Below are 25,933 nucleotides of genomic sequence, written 5' to 3'. Positions count from 1 at the left end.
CATGTCTGTGAGTGAATGTGGGCGCAGGGCAGCGGGCACATTTACTACACTGAGAAATGTGTCAGAAATGGAGGTTGGTCCGGCCTCGGCGGGACTAAAAACACTCTCTTTCCTCCTTTCGCCGGTGAGTGACGCACGCGAATGGGGCGCGAGGGGCGGGGTAGCTTTCTTGAACGTAAAGAAAGCTAGCCCGTTGCAGGAAACATCCATCCACATAGACGCGGCTTCTTCATCGTCATTCATGATGGAAGCGGCGGCAGACTGCGGGCGGGCGAAGCGGCGAGCTTTTGCTGGTTGGCACCGCAGCGGGCGGAGGTGCAGTCTCGGCGAAAGATGCCAGGCGAGTCCTCAGAGTCACCATGGGCATCAGCTCAGCGAGCGCGAGAGCTGCGTGATTCTCACCCAGGCAGGAAGCGCAGATGACATGGCGGTCCCCGTCGCTGAGTGGGGCTCGACACGAGCCACAGAAGATACGAGGCATCTTAAAAAAGACGCTCGGCTCTTTTAGAATGAGGGTGTGAGTCGCAGCGGCGAACACACACTAGCAGAGAAAGGATATACACGCCGGATAGCGTAGCAGGAACGGCGACTGAAGGCGGCGAGTTGTCGACCAGCGGCTTCAGATGCAAAGGCTCGTCCCGCAGAAGGCTTTCTCAGACGGCGCGGCTTCTTCCTCTCAGGATTCAGCGATGCGTGAGCTCCGCTGAAGAGATGAAAAATCTGATTCTACCAGCCTGTCGAGCTGTATTTATAGGCCCAAGCCACGCCCGTTTCGGCGGGACGTGACGCAGTGGGCGCGAAGCGTCCCCATTGGTTCTGACGTCACGAAGGGCCTCTCTCGATAGGCTGCTGCAGTTGCCGCAGGGCAGCCAATAGGCGCGCGAGCTGTCTTGCCTATGTCTGCATGCTGCCGCAACGCGTTTTACATTATTTCAAAATTAAGGATAATTTTTGGCTTCAGTATCTCGAGGAAAAGAGATTTTCCCCTAGCGTAAGATATTACGCAGTACGAGAGACCTCTCGTAAGAGAACCCTTAATGTGCTCCAGCACCCTCATTCACCCATCCAACACCCGTTACAATGCAGCTCTAGCCAGGACAAGGGCACACATTGAAATGACCTTTGGCCAACTAAAGGGAAGACCTGTCAACACATGCCTCATGCAACAAAAATAAAAAGGAAAAGTACAACACTGCCCACCTCTGTATCACCTATTTGTGCTGACTCTTCTGTAGATGTGGACTCCTGCAACTCATATTGCAGTCAGAAATAATAGGTACACAAGTATAAATAAAGTTATGAACTTACAGATACTTACTCTCCAAAAGAGTCATCTGAGAGGGTTTCTTCACTGTTCTGTGCAATGGAAACAAATGGGCATTACAAAGTGTTGCACTTTCTTCCCTTTCAATGTAAAAAGTTAGAAAAAGTCCACTTACTGCACATGCTTCTGCCAGCACCCAGGAACAGATAAAAGTGTTGGTGTATTATGTATAACTGCACAAAAGAGGAAAACACAATGTCATTACAATGAAGTACACTGGGGGAAATTGTGATCAATAACTAATAATGGCATAATATTCTTACATTAACTACATGCAGTGTTCACTTTCACAAGTCAAAGCAATTCATCACTTCTCAAGATTTAACAGTTCATATGACTGGACCAGCCATTTGGATTATGACCCCAAGACCTGACCCCAGGGATGCCCTTCACAATAGGTCAATTCACATTCAAACCAAGGGCTATCTCTTCTGCCTGTCTTTGGCCATGGTGAGCAGCCAATAGCAGTGTTGCTGATCAATGTTTCTACTATCGATACATATCCCCTTTTAAACCACCGCATGAACACAGTTATCTCTCAGATAACTCAATCCAGCGTAACTAATCATAAACAACGTGTGTTCAAAGAACCTAATTACCCCAGGACTGTGTTGTCGTCGTGTCCAGGCGCTAGGTGCTAAATAGGAAAATGATCTACCGCCAGCAGTTGATTTTGATATTCTAGGTATTATCAACTGGCCGGAATTTTGAGATCGCAATACTCGTGAAGGACTATAATGTGTTAAGAGCTCGCTCAAGTACTGGGGAGCTAAACCATTTAGTGCTTTGTAAGTAATCAGCAATATTTAAAAATGTATCAGATGTTTAATAGGGAGCCAATGCAGTGTTGACAGAACTGGGCTAATATGGTCATACTGCCTGGTTCTGGTAAGAACTCTAGCTGCTGCGTTGAAGGCATGAACTAATTGTTCCGCATTTGTCATTGAGAGCATGACGTAATTTAGATATATTTTTTAAGATGGAAAAATGCGGTTTTACAGATACGAGACACGTGACTTTCAAATGAAAGATTGGTATCAAAGAGCACACCCAGGTTCCTAACCGAAGACTTGACATAGCAGCCATCAAGTGTTAGGCAGTATTCTAGGTTATTACGTGAGGAATTTTTTTGTCCAATAATTAGAATCTCTCTTTTTCAGAATTAAGTAGTAGGAAATTACCAGTCATCCAGTTTTTTATATCAGCTATGCATTCCGTTAATTTTGTGAATTGGTAAGTTTCATCAGGGAGTGAAGAAAAATAGAGCTGAGTATCATCAGCATAACAGTGAAAACTAATGTCATGCTTCCTAATGATATCTCCCAAGGGTAGCATGTACAGAGTGAACAGCAACAGTCCTAGTACTGAGCCTTGTGGTACGCCATACTGAACTTTTGATCGATAAGACATCTCTTCATTTACAGCTACAAACTGATAACGGTCAGATAAGTATGATTTAAACCATGCTAATGCAATTCCACTAATGCCAACATAATTTTCTAGTCCATTTAAAAGAATGTTGTGGTCAGCATTCTGGTTCTCGAAGAACACGAGAACCAGACAAGTCCTCTGCAGAGACCCTTGGGCCAGCTTCAACTACCCTCACACAAAATGTTGGCATAATGTATCCCAATATTTAAACACTCCAGATTCTGACTTTTGATGCAGCCTGGAAATTAACCACAACATGGTTTGTTCATCTGTTCATCTCAGGAGAACTGGCCCTACAATTGAGCCTGGTTTCTCCTAAGGTTTTTTTTTTTTTTTTTTTTGTCACTGATGGAGTTTGGGTTCCTTGCCACTGTCACCTTTTGGCTTGCTTTTCTTGTGGGACACTTAATATTCGACAATATTATTGACTTGAATGCACTGACATTATTGGATGAATACTTCATTGAGCTGTATGATTACATTGTTTTCTCCAGTGCTGCTTTATTGATTAAATGAACTCATTTCATAATTGATGAATCAACACTGAACTGACTTCAACTGAACAATGACACTATTGTCTTATTTTTAGAGCTGCTTTACAGCTGAATTGAATTTTGTTTGCATCATTGATCATTACTTTAAATCTGCTTTGACACAATCTGTATTGTATAAAGAGCTATTTAAATAAAGGTGACTTGACATGGTCAGCTGAAACATCTGAAAGTCTGTACATTTTGCCAATAAACCTGATTTGCAATGGGGGCTGAATCATTTCGATTACAACTGTACCTAGAATATCAAAATCAACTGCAAAATACAAGCCTTTTTTGGAAAGCAGACACACTCTGTCAGTTTACATCTAGACTAAAAACACATCTTACACTAACACCCGAGGTTGCCATAGTCAGCCGTTTCTGGTCCATATCCAGATCAGATGGTGGACCTCCACCTAGACATGACCACAACACATTCCTGAATGTAAGCAGAGATCCTGTCAACTAGACAATCCACTGTGAAGGCCTTGTCGACAGACAGCCATCGGCACAGATCCTCAGCAGAGACGACGAGATCACTTTTTCTTGCCAACAGCCATATTGATGAAATGAACTAATTTAATAATTTGTCTTTACAATGAAACTGAATCAACACTGAACTGACTTCAGTTGAACAATGGCACCATTTTCTTTCTTAATTGCTGTACAGCCGAAATGAACTGTTTGCATCATTGAATCATTTTCCTGTTATCACTGTAAAGCTGCTTTGAAGCAATCTGTAGTGTATATAAAGCACTATATAAATAAAGGTGACTTGACTTAAACTATGTAATTGCAGAAATTCAAAAAAAAAAGAAAAAGAAATCCCCACCCCCCACCACTAATGCCTGGCAGGGACAAACAAAGACAAGCAAGTTGATACACATGTCCCAGTGCTGAGTCTGTAAACTGTAAAGAACACTACTCTGCCAATCATATTGAAATACCAGACCTATGCAGATATGGACCAAACATTTTAAAATAGAGTATTCCACAATATTTATATTACTGATGGTGTACAGTAGGAATTTAAGTCCTCAGGTTCCTTTTTGCCATGTTAAGTTGTTGGCTGTCACATTGTTTGTGTCTAATTGGGTTTTATGTGATGTACAGAAAAAGAAGAAAGTTAGACATCAGAATACCAACAGTGAGATGGAGGATTTAAAATGTTTTGGTCAGACCAAAAAAAAAATAAGCTTTGCTTCACAGCGTTGTTCCATCGATCTGATAATAGCTCTTTAAGAACATCCCAGGAAAGAGGGAAAATAATCTTGTTAAAGATGACAGATAAACCAATAAAATTCAAAACAGCAGAAATAATGAAAAGGTACTAAAATTTAATAATCTTAAAAGCCAGAACATCTTTTGACAGAAAAACACAGGAGGAAAAAGTTTTAGTACAATATATTTCAGTCTTGATAGGTATAGAAATCGATCGTTCCTTCCCCCACTTTTTACACTATAAAAGGCCTGTTTAATTCTGAAACAGTCTTTATGAAACAGAATGGCATATGATATATGAGCTAGGAAAACCAACTGACTGAATACAAAATATTTTCACATTGGAAATGGGGCAGTACTTTCTGATGAGTGTGTCCATAGTTGTCAGCAAAACAATATTTATATACATGTTTGTCATCTGTAGACATTTACACATTGTACCAAATGCAAGTACAACTTAAGAGAGGAAACAATTGAACTAGACATCATTTACAACATCTACACTTAAAGATGGTCATGCTGATAACTTGCTATTGAACATTGTCATCCTCCATGTCCTTGAACATGCAGTATTGCACAAATGAATACTGTTAACTCGGATTTCTCGTCCGGCTTTTTCAACAGATGAGGCCATTTTAAAGCACAGAGTTCAAGAGTTTATGAAAAAAAAAAAAAAAAAAACTTTAAAAACACATTTGTGGTAAAATGTCAGTGATTTTTCAGATGTCTCAGTCAAGTTTCTGAACATATGTATCCATGGGTTTTTAGAGGAAGCTGAAGGATATTGAAGGATTAAATATTGCCACCAGATTTTCAACATAAAGGGGAAAAAAGATAGCTCAAGAATTCCAAGCAATTGTGTCCTAAGATTCATTGTGTGGAAACTGAAAAGGTGGTTGATTTTCACTATTAATGTAAATATCAACCGCAGTGATGTAAAAAGTCCGGAAGATCAGGGAAATGTTGAGCTGTTCTCAGTTCTATTGAAATGGCTCATGGGAAATAGAGTTTTTCCTCAGATTTTTCTGCCAACATAAAGGGGAAAAAAAAGAGTTGTGACTGGTTTTCTTGCTCGCTCTGTCCGGTGCTGCTTTGAGTCAGTCAGCTGTTCCATTGAATCACTCATTGAGGATGGGAATGCTGGCATGATCCAAACAAGCTAACAGTTCTTCATTACAGCATTCTGCAGAGAGAGAGAGAGAGAGAGAGAGAGAGAGAGAAAAAAAAAAAACACAAATACACATTAAATCCTACTCTTCTATCCTATACTTTCATAAGGCCAAAATCTTTTATTTTAACTGCTAAAGACTGAGCAACTGCTGCTCTCTAGTGGATACGTTTGGTAAATAATCAATTTACTGAATATTTTTACAGACACTGTACAAGCAAATATATTGATTCACATCATCAGACCCAACAAAGCTGGTACGCTTTGATGGATTGTTGCTTGATAAAACCTTATCTTGCAAAAAGACGTGCTAATAAACACTCATGCACCTCAGAATGCTACAAGCAGAAAAACAGGCACTGCACTGAAACTCTACTTGCATCTGCTTTGGGCCGTGTGCAGTGGTGAATGCTGTAACCTTATGGGCACCACAATAAGTATGCTGTTGTCGTGTGTGGTATGAAACAGGCCTTACTGCTTTAAAATTTCGGAATACTGGGCAAATTATTTGGCCTGAGCAATAAATCAGTCTATGAAAAATAATGTAGGTGGGAGAGACTTTGACCGAACAGATGTACAACCCCATTTCCAGAAAAGTTGGTACATTTTGTAAAATGTAATAAAATCAAGAATTTGTGGTTAATTAATTCTCTTTAACCTTTATTTAACTGACAAAAGTACAAAGAAAATATTTCCAATGTTTTCACTGACCAACTTATATGTATTGTGTAAATATAAACAAATTTAGATTTTGATGGCTGCAATACCGCAAAAAAAAGTTGCAACAGAGGCATGTGTACCACTGTGTCACATCACCTTTCCTTTTAATTACACTTTTTTGATTGTTTGGGAATTAAGGAAACTAATTGTTGCAGTTTTGCAAGTGGAATTGTTGCCCAATCTCGCCTGATACAGCTGCTCAACAGCCTGTGGTCTTCTTAATCTTATTCTACTTTTCATGATGGGCCGATACATTTTCAATAGGAGACAGATCTGGACTGCAGACGGGCCAGTCAAGCGCATCCACTTTACTATGTAGTGTCTACGAAACCACTCAGTTTGCAGCACATGCAGAATGAGGGCTGGCATTGTCTTGCTTCCCAGGAAAGATGTCATCTTGATGGCAGTGTAAGTATCTGTACAATCCCAATACGTCTCCACGTCAATGGCACCTTCACACATACGCAAGTCACTAGTGATGGGACGGTTGATACTGGGGCTCTGACGCAGTTTTCAAAGCACTATTGTATCACACACTGTACTGATACTTCTCAAAATGACAATACCATGTGACTGATGTCACATCCCATTACCCTTGTGTTTGACTGTGCATTGACTTGGTTATGTGTGTACACTAATTTGAGATTGAGTAGAATAGTTTTGAGTCAACTGAAACCTCAACACCAGACAGAAACAATGCATGAATGCATGTCATACCTCTATTGCATTTAATCATGTTTTATAGCTGGGGTCTCAGAGACACTGAACAAAACATAAGGGTTAAACAGCTCATTCAAAATATTTGTTCAATGATTCGCGTCAATTATTAATTAAGATCGCATACTTGAATATTTTATATTATTGATCAATATGTGAATCCGTTGACCAGGCTACATGACACGAGTTGTGGTCTCATTGGCCCAAGTTAAATTTAGATTAGATTAGATTACATAGAACTGTATTGATCCCAGATTCCACTTTTGTATGCCACTGACTTGCGAAGCTTTGTTTGGTCACATCATGCTTTTTCAAACTGCATATCCTCTGCTCCGTGATGATTTGTTAGACATGGTACAGAAAACAAGTCTGACCACCAGATATCACTAATGCGTATTGTGTTAAAAGCTTTGAGTAATGATCCATTTTTCAGCACAATTTGATGAAAGCCTCAAACGCTTCAGAAAGCCTCGGTTTCCCATTACTACAAGTCACCCATACCATTTTCAGTGATGCACCCCCATATCATGACAGAGGTTTCCTTTTGTACCCGTCACAGATGAAAGTCTGGATGGTCTTTTTCGTCTTTGGGACAGAGAACTCGAGCTGACACGTGAACTCATCTGACCACAGCACACATTTCCACTGTCTTTTGAATCATCTGAGATGAGCTCAGGCTCAGAAAATTCTGCAATATCTCTGCATAGAATTGATGTATAGCTTTCTTGCATAACAGAGATTCAAGCGGCAGACTATTTAGTGACAACGGTTTTCCAAAGTTCTTCCCATGTGGCTATATTTAAAGGGATAGTTTACCCAAAAATGTTAATTCTGTTATCATTTACTCACCCCCAAGATGTTCCAAACCTGTATGAATTTCTTTCTGCTGCTGAACACAAAAATATATTTTGAATAATTTGGGCAACCAAATGAAATATTTAGGGCTGCTCCCTAATAGTCAACTAACCGTTAGTCGACTAGAAGAGGCTTGGTCGACTAAGATTTTATTAGTCGGTTAGTCGCAGAATTATTATTTTTTAAATCCACAGGAAGTGGCAAAATCACGTAGGCTGTAACAGACAGATTGTTAACAGTATGAAATACAAACATTCGCCACTCATTCATCAACCTCAAATATGGCGTATCACTTGAAACATGTAAGTAGTAGCAACTTTACAACTCCGCTCGCTCTAATGCTAACCTAGATAAATGTGTGCTATTATTAGGCGCATATTTAAGTGTTTGTGTGGAGAGCGTGCATGACATACAGGTGCCGGCACAACCACTTGCTTTTCATTTAAAGCTGGGGTAGGTAAGAATGGTCTAAAAAACTTATTTTTCAAATTTGTTTAAACTTTATGTATATATCAATACATAATTAAAATGTAAGTATTCTGAAAAAGAAAGTATAAAAATCGAGTGTATGTAGACCTCTAACGACTGTTTTAAAGACAGCTCATTATTTCCATTAAGTCCACCCTCTCCCTTCTGGGGTCCTTCCAAAGCCACGCCCCCAAAACACATGAATGCGCGACTCCGACAGCTGAGCTGGAAGACGCATTATTTACCTGAGACGAGCGGAGAGGAAGGAGCGCAGTGCATGTAGCATCATGTCAGAATCACATGTAATAAAAAAATCTAACTTTATCATTATGAATATAAACAAATAAGATGTTTTTTAGTAGCCTACTCACTATCAAGCTATCATATCGATATTGGTAAAGTTTAAAATGTATATTTTTTGATTCGCTAACGAGCTAGTTATAACTATAAGGCAAAGCTAAAAACAGGTTGCATTGATACACGTTTTTCCATTTCCATTAGTTGCACTGTGATGAAGATGAATTTCGTGTAAGATTCATAACATATAACGTTAGGCCTACTAGCTGTTAAACATGTATTTTGTTATGTAAAGTTCCCCCCACAGCGGAGCCTGCCGTGAACGCGCAGGCTAGTAAACATGCAGGGTCACCGATGACGACGGATAAGGTCGCTAGATATAAGGTTGCTAGATATAAGGTTAGCAGGTTTCAATTGTTGCTTTGCACAGTGCGTGACATTTTATCTGTATGTTATGCGGCTAGAGTTTTAACACTGAGTCAATGGGCTCCGACGGGCTTGTTTATCGTCATCGGTCTTTTTCCGTTTACCTGTCTTTGTTGTATGAGCAGGTTCCACTCGAGAAATTGGCAGTTTTGGTTGTTTGTCCGCCATTAGCACAGCTGCTCGGCACACCGGCAATCTTGATTTTGAATGACGGTACGCGCTGTGCAAGAGAGGGGCGATCAGCGCGTACGCGAACTTGATTGACACTGCTAAGACACTCCTCCTGGCTCTGAAGGCATCTGATTGGTTCTTTACATTCGCACCGAATGGCAGTGATTGGTCAGAGTTTTTACTGTCCTGCAGCTTCTACAGAGGTCTGATTGTTTTCATTCCTTTTTCTGAACACATAATGTATTGACTACTCTCAGGATGGAAGGACCATTTCGCCCAGTATAAAAAAAAAAGTGTTTCTGAACAGGATTACCTACTATAGCTTTAAAGCAGACCATTTTTGGTCATACAGATAAGAGTAATGCAAACTGTAAAGGGTCTAATTTTTTTTTTTTTTTTACTCACAACAAAACGTTGTGCTTTTGTAAAATAAAGGTGCTTTCTGTCGATTCGATCTCAGTGACCTTGAGCGCATCACATAAATGTACCGAAACTCAGCGTATACTTGCCTCACAGACATGAGAAATATATATATAGGAAGCTTGAAATGTCTACATGTGAATGAACAGATTTAAATGGAAAATAAATATTCTCAGATTATGTAATCCGTACGAAACGTGCATATAGGCATGTCCACTACAGCAGATATGACGAGTTAGCATCATTGTTAATCTCTGCAGCTGAAAACACAGAAAACATTACCAATAAATTATTAAAATGTTTAGACAGTCTCCTCCTGTTCTTTTCACGACACATTAATGATCATTACATTTCCCGGTGCGTTATGGCAAGCTTTATGTGTGCATATGAGCGCTGATTAGGCTATGTATTTTATATAGACAATTAAACGGTACATTATTATGATTTATGGCTTATTAATAGCGGCGCGATAAGTTGAGTTGAAGATGAGTTGAAGTCAGGTCAACTTTATGTTAATGAGCTATGACGCGGTTCGGCGGCAACCAATCGGAATGTAGAGGTCCTCCGCTTGAGAAGATTCCAGAGAACGCAGTCAAGTAAACTTTGGTTCCGACCACATTAGTTCCCAAGCAAAATACAGGAGAGGTTGATCATGTGAATTTGATAAGGCACGCAACACTATTTATAGGCAACATTTTCACGCTAGAACGCTTGTTTTTCAGTGGGAATGCAAATAAGATTAGCACTTAACCATGAACACAAAAGACACACCACATTGGGTCTCACACATTCAAAGGTCTCACACATTCAGAGGCCTTTACCTACACAGAATGAGATTTCTCTGGATTCCCTAAATCTTTCCACAATATTATGTATGGTAGATGCTGAAAGACCCAAATTCTTTACAATCTTTCATTGAAAATGTGGTTTTTGAATTGTTTGACAATTCTCTCACAATATTTGGCACAAAGTGGTAAGCCACAACCCATCTTTGCTAGCAAAGACTGAGATGCTAATTTTATACCCAATCACAATACCATCACCTATTACCAATTCACCTATTGTGGACGGTTTCAAAACTTCAAAGTTCAACTAGGATATTCTATAATCTTTTCAATTTTATTTTGCCTCTGTCCCAACGGTTTTGGAGAGTTGCAGCCATCAAACTCAAAATTTGTTTAAAAATACAATTAATTTGGTCAGAGAAAACATTGGAAATCTTTAATTTGTACTTTTGTCAGTTAAATAAAGGTTCAAAAGAATTATACCACAGATTCATGATTAATGCATTTTACAAAATGTCCCAACTTCTAGAAATGGTTGTACATTAATAAATGAATGACGTAAGTGACATGACAGACCTGGCTCAGTGCTGCTGGCTCTACAGGACGACACAATTGGATTTCTTTTTTGCTTTCTTCTTTTCCACCGGTGTTTTCCTGTTAATTTGTCTGACCAAGTCATAGAAGATCTGCAATGTGCAAAAAATACATTCATGATGTACTCAATATGAACATGAAACTACTGGAATATGTTCTGAATGGGGCACATATCAAGCAAGTATATGAAACATGCTCACATCAAGGACGTTAATCTTTGATTTGGCAGAGGACTCTAGAAAGGCACAGTTGTTCCACTGCCGGGCCAGATTTTGCCCCTGTTCTTTCCCCACCACCCTCTCGTCCTCCAGATCACACTTATTACCCACCAGGATCATCGGCACCTATAGTCGGAGAGGAGTGAAAAAATAAATCAGATACACAATGGCAATTATGTGGATCTATCATTCAGCCATAGACACTAAACAGTCATGCAACATTTATGAAAACATAGTTTTGTGACATTTTTAGTCTGCTTATTAGACCGGCGAAGATGAAGAATGCCAAAAGTTACATCACTATTGTAATGAACCCACCAGTGAACTACTTGTGCAATATCTGTAACACAAGGTATATTCTCAATTAGGGGTGTCGCAATATACCGGTATTGACGATAATCGTGATATTCAAAGCATGAAATATCGACATCGTGTTAATTTAGAGCAATACAATATACCGGTATTGGCGATATTGGCGTTTTCTAGACGCAGCGCTCGTCCGCGCCCGCGCAGCTAGAGTGAAACACTCTGTCCACACCCGAAAAAAGTAAGCTGAGCTCGCCAGTATTAACAACAGAGTTCTTCGGCTTCAAAGAAAACAGCACCTTAGAGGTGGTCGTACACCGGACGAGAAGCGCAGCGCCACGTCTTTAAAATTCGAACACATTCTGTATGAGTGTACACACACCGGACGAGAAGCACAGCGCGGTTCTATTCGGCGTCTGTCCGCGTCGCCCAGCAACGGCTCAGGACCTTGTTCAAAATCCTGCCGCAACACAGAGCGCAGAAAAAAGTGTTCAGATCACAGACTCAGCAACTATTGTATTTAATTGTACAGTATAATCATAACATAGTACAGACATTATCTCAATTCCATAATGTCCTTAAGCATAATGATATTGCTGGCCATAAACTGAGAAAGTGCGTGTCCGGTGTGCAATACCTGGAGTTGTCATAGACGCGACGCGGATATTATTTTACTAGTCATCATGGAATGGGAAACGTGACATTAACTGTTAACAGGGGGTTTCTGTGTTCATATATTTAATACAGGGTGATTATTAAAATTAAGAACCCCCGTTTTCTTTACTCATCTTATTTTTGTATTTGTATTTGCACTTGATTTTTTTATTCAAATCTGCTATCTGCATGACTTTATTGGCGCCAGTGCAACAACAGGTTTAAGAGCTTTTCAGTTCTTCAGGAAACCTTCAGACAGTGTTTGGCTTCAGTTTGAAACCAGATAAACTTCACATGCTTGTCTTCCTTCACAAAAATTTGCCATAGATTGAGTACCCCCCCATAGATTCTATAGATATCGCGATATATCGATATCGTGAATTCTTTTGGCCACAATAACCGTGGTGTGAAAAATCTAACATCGTGACAGCCCTAGTTGAAGCTGTCTGTCACAACAGTAAAGTCAGACATGGTTTACATGTGCTAACATATTATGCATACATTGACAGACTGGAATATTTCCAAATAAAATGAAAATTGCAAAAATAATACCATTATATAAAAATGGAAACAAGCACATCTTCACAAACTATAGACCTGTCTCTCTGCTACCTCAGTTTTCAAAAATCTTAGAGAAACTATTTAATGACAGATTAGAAATTTTTTATAGACAAACATGACATAATAAATGAAAGTCAGTATGGTTTTAGAGCAAAGAGGTTGACATCAATGGCCTTAATTGAAGCTGTGGAAGAAATTACAAACACCCTATACAAAATGCAGTTGGAATATTTATTGATTTAAAGAAAGCCTTTGATACACTTAATCATTCAATTTACTCAAACTGGAAAAATATGGCATTAGGGGAGTGGCTTTGAACTGGATCAAAAGTTACTTAACTGAGAGACAACAGTATGTGAAGTTGGGCGAGTTTACGTCACAATGTCTGGGCATTGCTTGTGGGGTCCCTCAAGGATCAGTATTAGGTCCTAAATTATTTAATTTATATATAAATGACATATTTCGTGTATCTAAATTATTGAAATTGATATTATTTGCTGATGATACCAATATATTCTATTCTTGTGATAATTATAATACACTTTTAAAGATAGTAAATAAAGAATTAGTAAAACAAAATATGGATGGATATTAATAAATTATCTTTGAATTTAAATAAAACGAAGGTAATGATGTTTGTTAATTATAAAGAAAATGCAGAAATATTAAGTATTGATGGTGTTGCATTAGAAATAGTGTCAGAAATTAAATTCTTGGGAATAACTATTGATAGTAAATTAAGCTGGAAACAACACATCAGATACATACAAGGTAAAGTATCAAAGTATTTCTATAATTAATAAAGTTAAATATGTCTTGGAATATAATGCACTATATATATTGTATTGTTCACTGGTTTTGCCCTATTTAACTTATTGTATAGAAATTTGGGGCAATAACTATAAACTAACTTAACTATAAAAGTTCACTACATACCCTCTTCTTACTCCAAAAACGAGCAGTTAGAATCATACACAAGGTGGTATATTTTGATCACACAAACATATTTCTGCAATCTAACATTTTTAAACTTTTTGATCTAGTTGATTTTTATACTGCTCAATTCTTGTATAAAGCCAACAAAAATGATCTGCCGGGTAATATTCAAAAGTTCTTTATAGGAAGAGAAGGGGGCTATAACGTGAGGGGATGTGGTAACTTTAAAGTCCAGGCGGTGAGAACCACCAGGAAAAGCTTGTGTGTGTCTGTGTGTGGTGTCAGACTTTGGAATGGTTTGGGGATACAGCTCAAGCAATGCCCAAATATTCACCAATTCAAATTAAAATTCAAAGAAATGATGTTGACAAAATATAAGGCTGAGTGAGGGATCTTGGTGTTCTTGTGTTTGTGATTAGGGGGTGCTGGTTATTATAAAATAACGGAAGTAGTGATGATTATAAACGGTTCTTATTATTTATCTTGATATTGTAAATGGTGACAATTACAATAGAGCGGGATATGTATACATAGCTGAGTAAATAATGATAATGATTATTATTATATATTATTGATATTACTGTTATTGTAAAACTGTGCTTAAACAATATGCTAGGATATGGTTATATTTTATATATGATGTGATTATTATAAATATCGGGACATATTTGAATGTTCACGATAATGAGGATTATCATATAGCATTATTGTGATTATTGAGACAGCATAATGTAACTGAGAAACTATAATATCAAATAAATATTATCAAAACAAATAAATTATGATTAATTTAACTGTCAATGGCAGCGGCTATATGGGGTAATATATGGGAAGGAATTGGGGGTGGGAGCAAATAAGTGATACTTTCCACTCCCTTTCGAGCAACACATACATATATATATATATATACACATATATATATATATATATATATATATATACACATATATATATATATATATATATATGTGTGTGTGTGTGTGTGTGTGTGTGTGTATATAAAATTCTTTTTTATTGCTCGAAATAAACTTTAAAAATCAATCAATCAAAGTGCAAAATCAAACCAATCACAACTAAAATCTCAGCACGCAATTTAAGAAAATTATGGTAATCTCCTAGCCTGACGTAGTCATACTCCGATTCTAGTCAGAATATGAGTCTGATACTGTTCCATTGGGCTGTGATTATGTGGCGTGTTTCAACCGAACCAGGAAGGAAAATGCCTCTGCACTCAATTGGATAGACCTACAACCAATCAGAGCAACGGGGTAAGTGATGTATGTTTTTCATTCATGTTTCCGATCGAACAAATGCCTTGATCGCGGTCGATATCTTCTATAACAGACGCGATGGCGGAATCTACACAATGTTTTATAAACAAAGTTCGGGAGGAGCACGTTCAAATAATCAATCCAATCAACTTGTCATCAAACAATTACCGTCTACGGTCTACACTATCAGCATGAGAGGAAGCATATATTTATTCACTCTGTCAACTCACCTAACATTCCTTGACAATTTTCAGCATCCCTCCACTCACTCTCGGCTTGTTCTTCCACAGCCTGGAATACGGGGGGAGTACTCTGGGTTTGGGCCGAATACCGAGCCCGGAGCCCTCTCCTCGGACAGCACGCCAAATATGCATTTATTCTATCTGACTTATTTGTAAGTGTGAACTGCAGCAGTCATTTTTGTTGTAAACAAATTCAACCCAAGCGCTCGTTGATGACGTGGATGATTACGTTACCGTTGCTCATCTGTCCATCATCGTATAAAGCCCGCCCTGACAATTTGATTGGTCCGAACAATTTTTGTTTGGGCATGATATCTCCTCAATGGATCGAGTCCAGACCGAACTTCCCGACCTAAAGATTTTGTGGGCGGGGCTAAGTTCGGCTGGCATCCAGGCTAGTAATCTCCAGGAAGACTATAAGCTTAAAAAAAATAAACTTAAGTTAACATTTTTTAGTAAGTGGATTTCCACTCTAATCAAAAATTAAAATAATAAAAAAAGTTTGGTTATAGCTTCTGTAGCAAGGGTGCTGCCATCTTGCAGTAATACAACATGTGACGTCACGCCGTTGGTTGTCTTGCCTGAGTTCAACAGAACACATACAATGGTAGAGAGACAGTGAAAGACAGACAGTGAAGGACAGATAGTGAAAGATAAAGACAGACAGTGAAAGATGGAAACTGGATAGGCACAAGGCATCAGAAGTCAAAAGGGAAGCCACTATTGCATTGCTCCTGGATGTAAATGAGTTTTACAGTGTTAAGGTGAGAAACCCCAGGTGAATAGAAAAAAACAAAACAAAAAACCTAATAGATATCAGCATGAAACTTCCCCAGTTGATTACTGACATTAAGACAAATATCTTTTGTATTACAAGTTTTTAGAATATTTATGTTTAAATATGCTAATTAGGTAGTATCTCATTAAATGTGCACTAATTTGCATATATTTCCAGAAGATAAATCTGAACATTGGATAAAGCCAGATTCAAAATTCGTGTTTCATTTTGTTGACACATTACAGTCAAAGGTTTTAGAGGGGATTTTGGATCTCTTTTCATCACTAATTTCATTAATCAGAAAAAAAAACTGTCAACAGCCATAAAAAAAAAAAAAAAAAAAAAATCCATTTTCGCCCAGTTTTTAGGTATAAAATGTTGTACAAATCAGAATCTGAATGATATATGAACAAACCCCTCTGTAAAAACCTTAGAGAATATAGATAGGAATACAACTGGAAAGTTTGGTGTAAGAAAGTGCTGCTGAAGTGGAGTCTTTAAAATTTACATCAGCCAATGAGATTTGGCTTTTAGAGTTAAAGGTGAACTAAGTAACTTTTTTACCTTAACTGAACAGCTTCGGAATCATTGGAATGGTTATAATACTTATTTTGGGTTGAATGGTGGTCGTTTCGCACCCCCCTGGTGCCCGTGAGCGGAAAATACGCACTTGCAACTTTGGGGCGGCGGGCCGCCGGCCGCTGCGTCAGGAAGTATCGCGTGATATCAGGTCTCGCGATGTAAACAACTGCTTTACGTCCAAAAGAAATCTGCTAAAATGCTGTCATTACTGCGCTCCCTCACGCTGTCCGAACCTGAATGAAGAAGACGTTTTAAAGAATGTCCCATCTGCTTTGATGTCGTTGATCTACTAGCCTCTGGTGTCTGAGAATCACCAACGAGTTTTTACAACAGTGTTGTCAAATATCTATTCCGAAGCTGTGGGGGGAGCTCTAGAGAGAAACCTGCGAGCAAAAAGCGAGAATACAGCGAAGAAATCCCGAAGCTACTGAGTGCTGCTTTAAATGCCCCATTGTACTTTCACGATTGGTTGCTGATAAAAAGGAGATGACCGTATTTGGATCCAACAACATTGTACAGGAGAGAGAGAACTTTCCAACGGTATATGTGATGACAGGGTGCAGACAGCGATCGCGGAGCAGCATGTTGATTTAGAATGCCAACTTTTGTTGAATTTAGGAGAAATCTACAAACGCAAATAGACAGTGTAGCAAAATAACGTACTCGGTTACCTAATATAACCTCGGTTCTCTCTAGAAGAGGGAACGAGTATTGCGTAAGTTGCTTATGCTACAGGTAAAGTCATCTTTTCTCGAGATATGAAGCCAAAAAATTATCCTTAATTTTTGTATTTATTGTCAACGCAGTGCAGCAGCAAGCAGACCTAGAGCAAGCTATCTTGCGTGTTCATTGGCTGCCCTGCGGCAACTGCAGCAGCCTACCACTGAGCCTTGCGTGACGTCACGCCCTCACGCGTCACAGCCCGCCATAATGGGGGTGGCTTAGCGTATAAAAGGAAGGGCTCGGGGGCTGCTTACCTGGTTTTCATCGACTGAAGCGAAATGAGCTCATGGCGCGAGCACGGCGGATTACGCAATACTCGTTACCCTCTTCTAGAGAGAACCGAGGTTACATTATTAGGTAACCGTATTATTATACGTATTATTACGGTTATTATTATTATTATTATTATCTCGTATTGCGTAAGTTGCTTACGCTACGGGAACCCCTTGTCAACGCCGTGCACGCCCAGCATCCACTACATAAGTCCCAGGGGAAAAGCCCGGGGGACACAGATAAGTGGGAATGAGGCGGCCAACAGAGTGGGCCAGCACATATACATAAGCACACAGCAGGGGATACAGAGTGGCGCAGCCAGTCCGTACTGAAAATTTATCGACCCTTATAGTGCAGCTCAACCAGGAGAGCTAAGTCAAGTGAAAGTAGCCTGCACACAAACAATCTGGGCAGAACATACACACGACTTAGACTGACAATAGTCTAGCCTGCAAGGCGGGAACTTCCAGGTTATAAAACCTAACAAATGTAGAGGGGGAGGCCCAGCCTGCCGCCATACAAATGTCATGAATAGAAATCCCGCTGGACCAAGCCCACGACGAGGCCATGCCTCTGGGTGGAATGAGCCCTGATGCCCAAAGGGCACTGCAGGTCTTTAGACGCATAAGCTGCTGCAATAGCGTCCTCTATCCATCTGGACAGACTGTGTTTCGAGGCGGCGAGAACCTTGGTGCACCCACCAAACGGAACAAAGAGCTGCTCCGAGCGCCTGAAGGCGGCAGAGCGCGTGATGTAAATTCTCAGCGCTCTGTCAGGGCAGAGGAGGTTACCGTCGACCTCGCTGCCGGATGCCGGTAAAGCCGAGAGAGAGATGACCTGCGCTCTGAAAGGAGTGCCGATCACCTTGGGGACACAACCATGTCTCGGTTTGAGAATGACTTTAGAGTCATTGGGTCCGAACTCGAGACACGCGGCGTTAACGGACAACGCGTGTAAGTCACCCACGCGTTTGACTGATGCCAGGGCTATCAGAAAAACCGTTTTGAGCGTGAGACATTTCAGATCCACAGTCTTTAACGGTTCAAAGGGATGAGCTTTCAGGGCCTCCAAGACCAAAGAAAGATCCCAAATAGGAACCGATGGGGGCCGCGGGGGATTCATTCTCCTGGCTTCTTTGAGGAAGCGGATGATGAGCTTGTTCCTTCCTATTGCCTGGCCGTGCGTCGACTCAGTGAACGCTGCAATAGCCGCAACATACACTTTGAGCGTGGAGGGGGACCTGCCCATGTCCAGCAGCTCTTGAAGGAAGCAAAGCACCCACGAAACCCCACAAACTCAAAATTTTTGTCGGTGCACCATTTATTAAACACAGACCATTTGGACGCATAGAGCCGTCTCGTAGAGGGAGCTCTAGACTGCGTGATCGTGTTCACGACCCCTTCTGGCAAGGCAACAGGTATCCGTTGATTATCCATGCATGCAGAGACCAGTGCTCTGGATGAAGATGCCAAATCGAACCGCCGGCCTGAGAGAGGAGATCTCTTCTCACCGGGATCGGCCATGGGGCTGAGTCTGCCAGCCGCATCAGTTCTGGGAACCACGTTTGGTTCTCCCATCGCAGGGCTATGAGGAGCACCGAGTGGCGCGCTTACCTGATTCTGCCGATGACCTGTGGTAACAGTGAGATCGGAGGGAAAGCGTACAAGCGGGCAGCTGGGCCAAGCTTGGGCCAGCGCATCCTCGATCTTTGAAAAGAACCTTGGGCAATGAGCGTTGTCTTTTGACGCAAAGAGGTCGACTTTCGCTTTGCCGAAAAGGTGCCACAGTAACTGGACTGTCCGAGGACGCAGGGACCATTCCCCCGGGGGAACGTTGTCCCTGGACAGTCTGTCTGGGCCATCGTTCAGGTGGCTCGGCACGTGCGCGGCTCTGAGCGAGCGCAATGAGTGCTGAGCCCAAACGAGGAGGCGTACCGCCAGAACGCAGAGATTTTTGGATCTGACACCACCCTGGTGGTTCACGTAGGACACCACAGACATGTTTGTCCGTGCGGACTAGTACGTGGTGGCCCCGCAGTTATGGGAGGAAGTGCCTCAGCGCATTCTCGACCGCTATCATCTCTAGACAGTTTATGTGAAGGCGTTTCTCCCGGTCTGACCAGAAGCCATAGACCGGTCTGCCCTCGAAAAGAGCACCCCAACCTAGGTTGGAGGCGTCTGTCAAGATCATCTTCCGGTACGAGACGACTCCCATTGTCACTCCCAACCGGTACCATTCGGCCACTAACCAGGGCTGCAGAGCTGAGACGCAGCTCTGAGTCACTCTGATTCGCGAGCTGCCAGCAGCCCAGGCTCGGTGAGGCACTCGAGCGTTCAGCCAGCATTGTAACGGGTGCATACGCAGTAAGCCTAGCTGAAGCACTGCTGCAAAAGCCTGACTCGCTCAGAGAAGGATGCACCAGCTCTATCGCCCCCTTGCACAGCAGCTTTGCTATTTCTGCGCGAAGTAGGTGAGCTACTTCCGAATTCACTCCCGCGGACTTAGTAGCGCGAAGGGAGAGGTCCATCGCGCTGCGTAAATCCGTGACGACAGTCTGGTCCGGCCCTTTCTCGTCCATTTCGCGGAGGAGATCGGCCTGGAGGATTTGTAGAACTGCCATCGAATGCAGGGCGGAAGCAGCCTGTCCGGCGGCGGCGAAGGCGCGGCCGATGAGAGCTGATGTGGTCCTGCAGGCCTTAGACGGGAGGGCAGACTTTGAGCGCCATCTCGCGGATGGCGGGCAAAGGTGCGCTGCGACCTCCTCTTCCACTGGGGGAATCTGGTTGTATTCCTTCTCGGCGGCTCCGTCTACTTGAGAGAGAGTCGAGGAGACGGGAGAGCGGAGCCTCGCGGAGAATGGAGAGTTCCACGATTTCGAGAGCTCAGCGTGGAGCTCTGGCAAGAAAGGTGCTGACCTAGAGGTAGGCGCTTGGCGGCGGCTAGGTAAGAAGCACCCGTCGAGCCTGTAGGGCGCGGGCGCCTTCGGCGGTGACCACTCGAGGCCTAGTTGGTCGACGGCCTTGGTGAGGAGGCGAAGAAGTTCCGCGTCCACGCTGGAGTGGGCCCGGCCAGACTCCTGGGTCGAAGAGGGGGCGGAGCGGTGCGATCCCGACCACTCTTCACTGTCCGAGGTCAGGAGGGAACAGCTGTCGCCGATGGCATCTCCGTCCGCATCATCCCCAGAGGCAACGGCAGTGAGGGCGGGAGCCGGCAGGCTCAGTGGTAGGCTGCTGCAGTTGCCGCAGGGCAGCCAATGAACACGCTAGATAGCTTGCTCTAGGTCTGCTTGCTGCTGCACTGCGTTGACAATAAATACAAAAATTAAGGATAATTTTTTGGCTTCATATCTCGAGAAAAGATGACTTTACCCGTAGCGTAAGCAACTTACGCAATACGAGAGAACCTCTCGTAAGAGAACTGTTTTTGCCTGTTTTAAGTCATTTGTATAAAACCAACAAGATGTCCAGCTTCTCAAACGCTTGCTCATTATTTTTAATTTGACCACGCCCACACGCGCAAAAGAGATTCACATGCAAATCGTCCACGCCTCACACGAACGCGCTCGTTACCTCAAAAACAAAGTACCAAACTTCACATGTCTCTGCTTTTCGTCGAGTTCGGAAGACACGCCGTGAGCTTACATTGGATTTACCTCAGAAGAAGAAGAACGCGATTTGAAGACAAGAAAGATGTAAGGTAAGAAATTCTTAATTATTAGTTTATGTTATTGTTGCATAAACTTCACATTGCAGTTGAACCGTTACTGTGTTTGTGGATATCTGCTCAAACGTAGATATGTATAATATGGTAACCATAATGTATCATATTTTGGAGCGAGCTCTGCTTTTGAATGTATCATATTTTGGAGCGCGGTCTGCGTTTGAATGTTTCATATTTTGGAGCGCGGCGTGCGTTTGAAAAGCAAAACGCACCAAACAATAGGCTTCATGTTTTTATATTGTAATCAATATATTTTTCTCTGGCGTAGTTGTTACTGAAATCTTTTGGAAGACTTAATATATTGTTATTATTATTTTATGCAGCACTGCACGCAGCCTATGCCTACAAGGCACAACAAACCAGGGGCTCGTTCTTCGTACGTTGCTTATTACATCCGAGATCAAATGACACATCCAAGATGATATCATCGTGCTAATCATGATCCGGCTAATTGGGTTCTTCGAACACACCTGTTGTTTATGATTAGTATCGCTGGATTGAGTTATCTGTGATAACTGCGCGTTCATGCGCTGGTTTAAAAGGGGATATGTATCGATAGCAGAAACATTGATCAGCAAGGGCTGCTCAGCATGGCCAAAGAGCGCGCACAGTTTTTCTCCTCAGCAGAGCAAGAACTAATAGTCGAAGTTTATTCGGAATTTTAATGTTTAATCAAAACGCCAGGGAACACCTCAAAGTCTGCAAAAGCCAGGAGAGAGTGCTGGCAAAAAGTAGCAGACAATTTAAATCCGTTAGAAATGGCCATGTTAGATGTTTTTATCACTTATTAGCCTATATATTTGTATTTTAATAATTGCTTAATTACTTTGTTCATTGTAATGTCAGTCACCACACTAGAACATGGGAACAAATAAAAGTGAAGTACAAAAATATTCTACATAATCGTAATTTTTTGTTATATTATAGTCTCTTCTATAAAAGGCACTGTTAAATAAATGGTTGTCTGTTTATAAAAGCAACCAAAAAAAAGGCAAAAAAAAAAAGAAAAGATCTTAGTAGCCTACACTGTAAAATAATTTTAGTCATTTCAACTGTTAAATCTTGAGTAATGAAGAATTGCTTTGACTTGTGAAAGTGAAAACTGATAAACTTATGTTAATGTAAAAATATTTTGCCATGAGTTATTGATCACATTTTTCCTGAGTGTAGTTCATTGTAATGACATTGTGTTTTCCTCTTTTGTGCACTTTTACATAATACACCAACACTTATCTGTTCCCAAGAAAGTGGTGGCTGAAATATGTGCAGTAAGTGGACATTTTCTAACTTTCCAAAGGAAAGAAAGTATAAGACTTTGTAATGTCCATTTGTTTCCATTGCACTGGACAGTGAATAAACCCTCTCAGATAACTGTCATATGGAGCTAGCCTACCTGCAAGTGCATAAATAACTTTTACATAAATTACTTAATTTATACTTGTATGCTTTATGGCTGCAATATAAGTTGCAGGATTCCACATCTACAGAAAGGCCTACAGAAGAGTCTGCACAGACAGAGGACACATAGGCCTACAGGTGGGCAGTGTATAGCCAACTATTCCTTTTTATTTGTTGCATGAGGCATGTGTCTAATATCTCTTGTTGCAGGCACTTGACCACTGGCTTTTCTTTACAAAGAACAATTGAAATAACATTGTGAACCCCCTTTCTGTTCACATAATCCCCTTCATTGAGGCCTTGATGGCAGTCTATGGTAGCCTATAGTCTATGGTACCAATCACATTAGTGAAGCCTGAGTGACACATACTGTAATCGGCATGGTCATGATTACATGATCTTCATAAAAAATTATGATAGCCTAAAAAAAAGAAAAAGAACTGCTTTAAAAAAAAACTGCTTTACAACATTGGGTCTTAAGTGGCTTGGAAATGCCACAAAAAAACCTAAATCTGTTTTTTAAACCTAAAAGCGCCAGGTAAACTCCAAATGACACGACAGACACCACTTTCCATCAAGTTCTCCGCATCTCCAATAGTGTAAAGGAAAGAGCCACTCGCAAATAATCTTAGGGCAATGCAAACAGTTTGTGCTGTAGTTAAAGCCAGACTCCGACAAGTCGAAAATAAATGTGCGTTTCCAAATATTTAATAATGTAAACGACATTCTCATGAGTCACGAGAAAAAATATACATCTCAGAAAGCGCTGGACTTCCCGTATCAGCTCCGCTTAAAAAGCCGCGATCTAATCCTGTTTACATGAAATAAGCCTGCTCCCGAGCAGGTTTAAGCTTGCGCACCTGTTGCTATGACAGCAAGTCCAGGATGAGCTTCGAAGAACCAAACAATCCAAGATCATGCCAAATCGTCAACAATCAAATTGTATAATATCCAAGGAAAACATGTCTAGTAATTGTGCAGTTAATTCTCATATTTTCAGTTTTGGAATATGTATCCTCTCCCCAAATTTGTCACTAATAAAACACAATAAAAATGATTTAAAGAAAAGGCTTATATTTACCTTTTAATAGTTTGTTTACATCTACCTTGTAAATATATTTTTTTATTAAAAAGGTTACAATTACAACAACAATTCAAGTGTAATCTTTCTTTGTAAAAACTAAAGTATACATTTTATCATACATATTTCAAAGTTAAGGATTTGATTGATTATTTGATTACTTTATTTTTGACAAAACATACTATATTTAACATATGAGCAAAAATTGGCAAACAAATGCTTATTTGAGGTGGCAGATATTTTACAGTAAAAATGTATAATCTACCCAAAACTAGTCAACGAAATGTCTTTCATATGTCTGTAACATAGGTCTTTCGTTTATATAAGAAATATAAATGTTAATTTGCAGTTTAATACGTTGCTTATACAAATACATTTTATTTCAACATATTTCAGTCGATTTTTACTCATCTCAGTATAGCAATATAGTTTGCTAAAAGCGGATCATTCATTCACACACAGAAATGTGATTCAAATTTAAACCGTCTTTTTGCGAGTTGTGGTAAACAGCGCGCATCTCTGCCGTTCATTCATTCACACACAGAAACGCGATTCACTTGAGAATGAAAAAAACTTACTACAGTATTCTCAGGATCCGTTGCTCCTCGAAATACCAGCACTTCTGAGGTACATTTTCCATTATTATTATTCCTCACAGCGCCACGAGACGTGTAAACAAGTACAATGATCTGAATAAACTTGATGCGTTTTCTCGAGCTGATATGGGGGCGTTCACAGTTTGCATGGATGCCTCAGTCATTTGCGTTTGAATAGCGCGCGCTCTCCGTGGGCGGGGTCACATTAAAAATAATTAGCTGAGATGAGAACGACTGACATCTCGCTCTTTTCATACAGATTACATAAACTGAGAATATTTGTTTTTTTATAAAAATTACTTCATTTAAAAGAAGAGAATTCAAGCATCATGCCTGTGTCTCTGTATGCCTGTTTGACTGAGTATTCGCTGAGTTACTGTTCATTTTCGGACGCGTTTCAGAATTGACTTCACTGACAGAGAGAAAGCAGAACTCACATCATGTTTATTTTTCTTTATTTGGCAAAAAGCACAACACTTTGTTTTTATTGTGAGTATACACAAAAATAATACACACTTAACAGGATCGATTGATGTATGAAACTGGTTTTTAAGATCAAAAAGTCAACAGAGTATTTGGACCCTCGTTTGAACTGATAAGGAAAAACGCGAGCTGGTATCGCCGGCGATACCGCCGACCCCAGGGGGTTAATGACGTGATCACGCCTCCCGCATAAAGCTTTCTTACACAAAACACGTCTTACAGTTTTTAAATCAATATATTGTCTTATCTGAATGAGCAGTCAGGGTGATTTTCACCTACGTGCTACGTGATACAATTTTCAAAAGTCTTGTGAAGAAATAATCAGTATGGATTTCATGAGCTTATTTCAGTGACAATTGTTTTTTGTATTTTCACAAACCACGCATAAACGTTATCTCATAACTACAAACTTTTACACATGCTGCTGATATATTATTGTAGCAGAGTTTGTGCTAAATACAGTGTAATCGGACTTTAGCCATGAAAATGTCACAAGTAACAGAAATAAGCACAAATGTCAGAGCATGTCAGAACACCTCCAGGCCCAGAAAACACCTCAGACCCCAGAGGGTTAAAGCAAAGAACAAGAGTCAATTTTCATAAACTGCCGCTGAAACGGAAAACAGTACTGCTTCGTTTCCTGGTACACATTAAGACTGCTTCCCACTGCCTCAAGATTTCCATAGTAATATTTGGGTAAACAATGTGTTGTCAAAATGAGTGTCAGAATGACTGTTTTTGTTAATTTCGCATTCCATGCAATAAAGTTTTGAAACAAATTTTCCTTCCCATTATTGTATTAAATTATTATTATTATTATCTGGCTAGTGTAATCAAATTAATATTAGGAACTAGGGATGTCCCGATCAGGTTTTTTTGCCCTCGAGTCCGAGTCCGAGTCATTTGATTTTGAGTATCTGCCGATACCGAGTCCCGATCCGATACTTCTATAATACATAAAAAAAGAATAAAGAAGAGCGA

The 25,933-nt window shown here is 40.6% G+C and overlaps 1 protein-coding gene across 1 annotated transcript in view; it reads right to left on the bottom strand.

Moving 5' to 3' along the window:
* Positions 1–4,605: 4,605 nt before the first annotated feature.
* Positions 4,606–25,933, bottom strand: part of rap1ab (RAP1A, member of RAS oncogene family b) — a 104,682-nt gene continuing 83,354 nt past the window's right edge. The window contains exons 6-8 of the mRNA XM_084395199.1: positions 11,331–11,474; positions 11,113–11,222; positions 4,606–5,692 (exon numbers count right to left, since the gene is read on the bottom strand). Of these exons, the coding sequence (XP_084251325.1) occupies positions 11,133–11,222; positions 11,331–11,474 (234 nt within the window). The 3' untranslated portion in view covers positions 4,606–5,692; positions 11,113–11,132. The remainder of the gene's footprint in view (positions 5,693–11,112; positions 11,223–11,330; positions 11,475–25,933) is intronic.

The sequence above is a fragment of the Rutilus rutilus genome (genome assembly GCF_951802725.1).
Source record: "Rutilus rutilus genome assembly, chromosome: 22".
NCBI lineage: Eukaryota > Metazoa > Chordata > Actinopteri > Cypriniformes > Leuciscidae > Rutilus > Rutilus rutilus.
The sequence above is the reverse complement of the archived record's forward strand: the minus strand, read 5'-3'. Positions and strand labels throughout refer to the sequence as shown.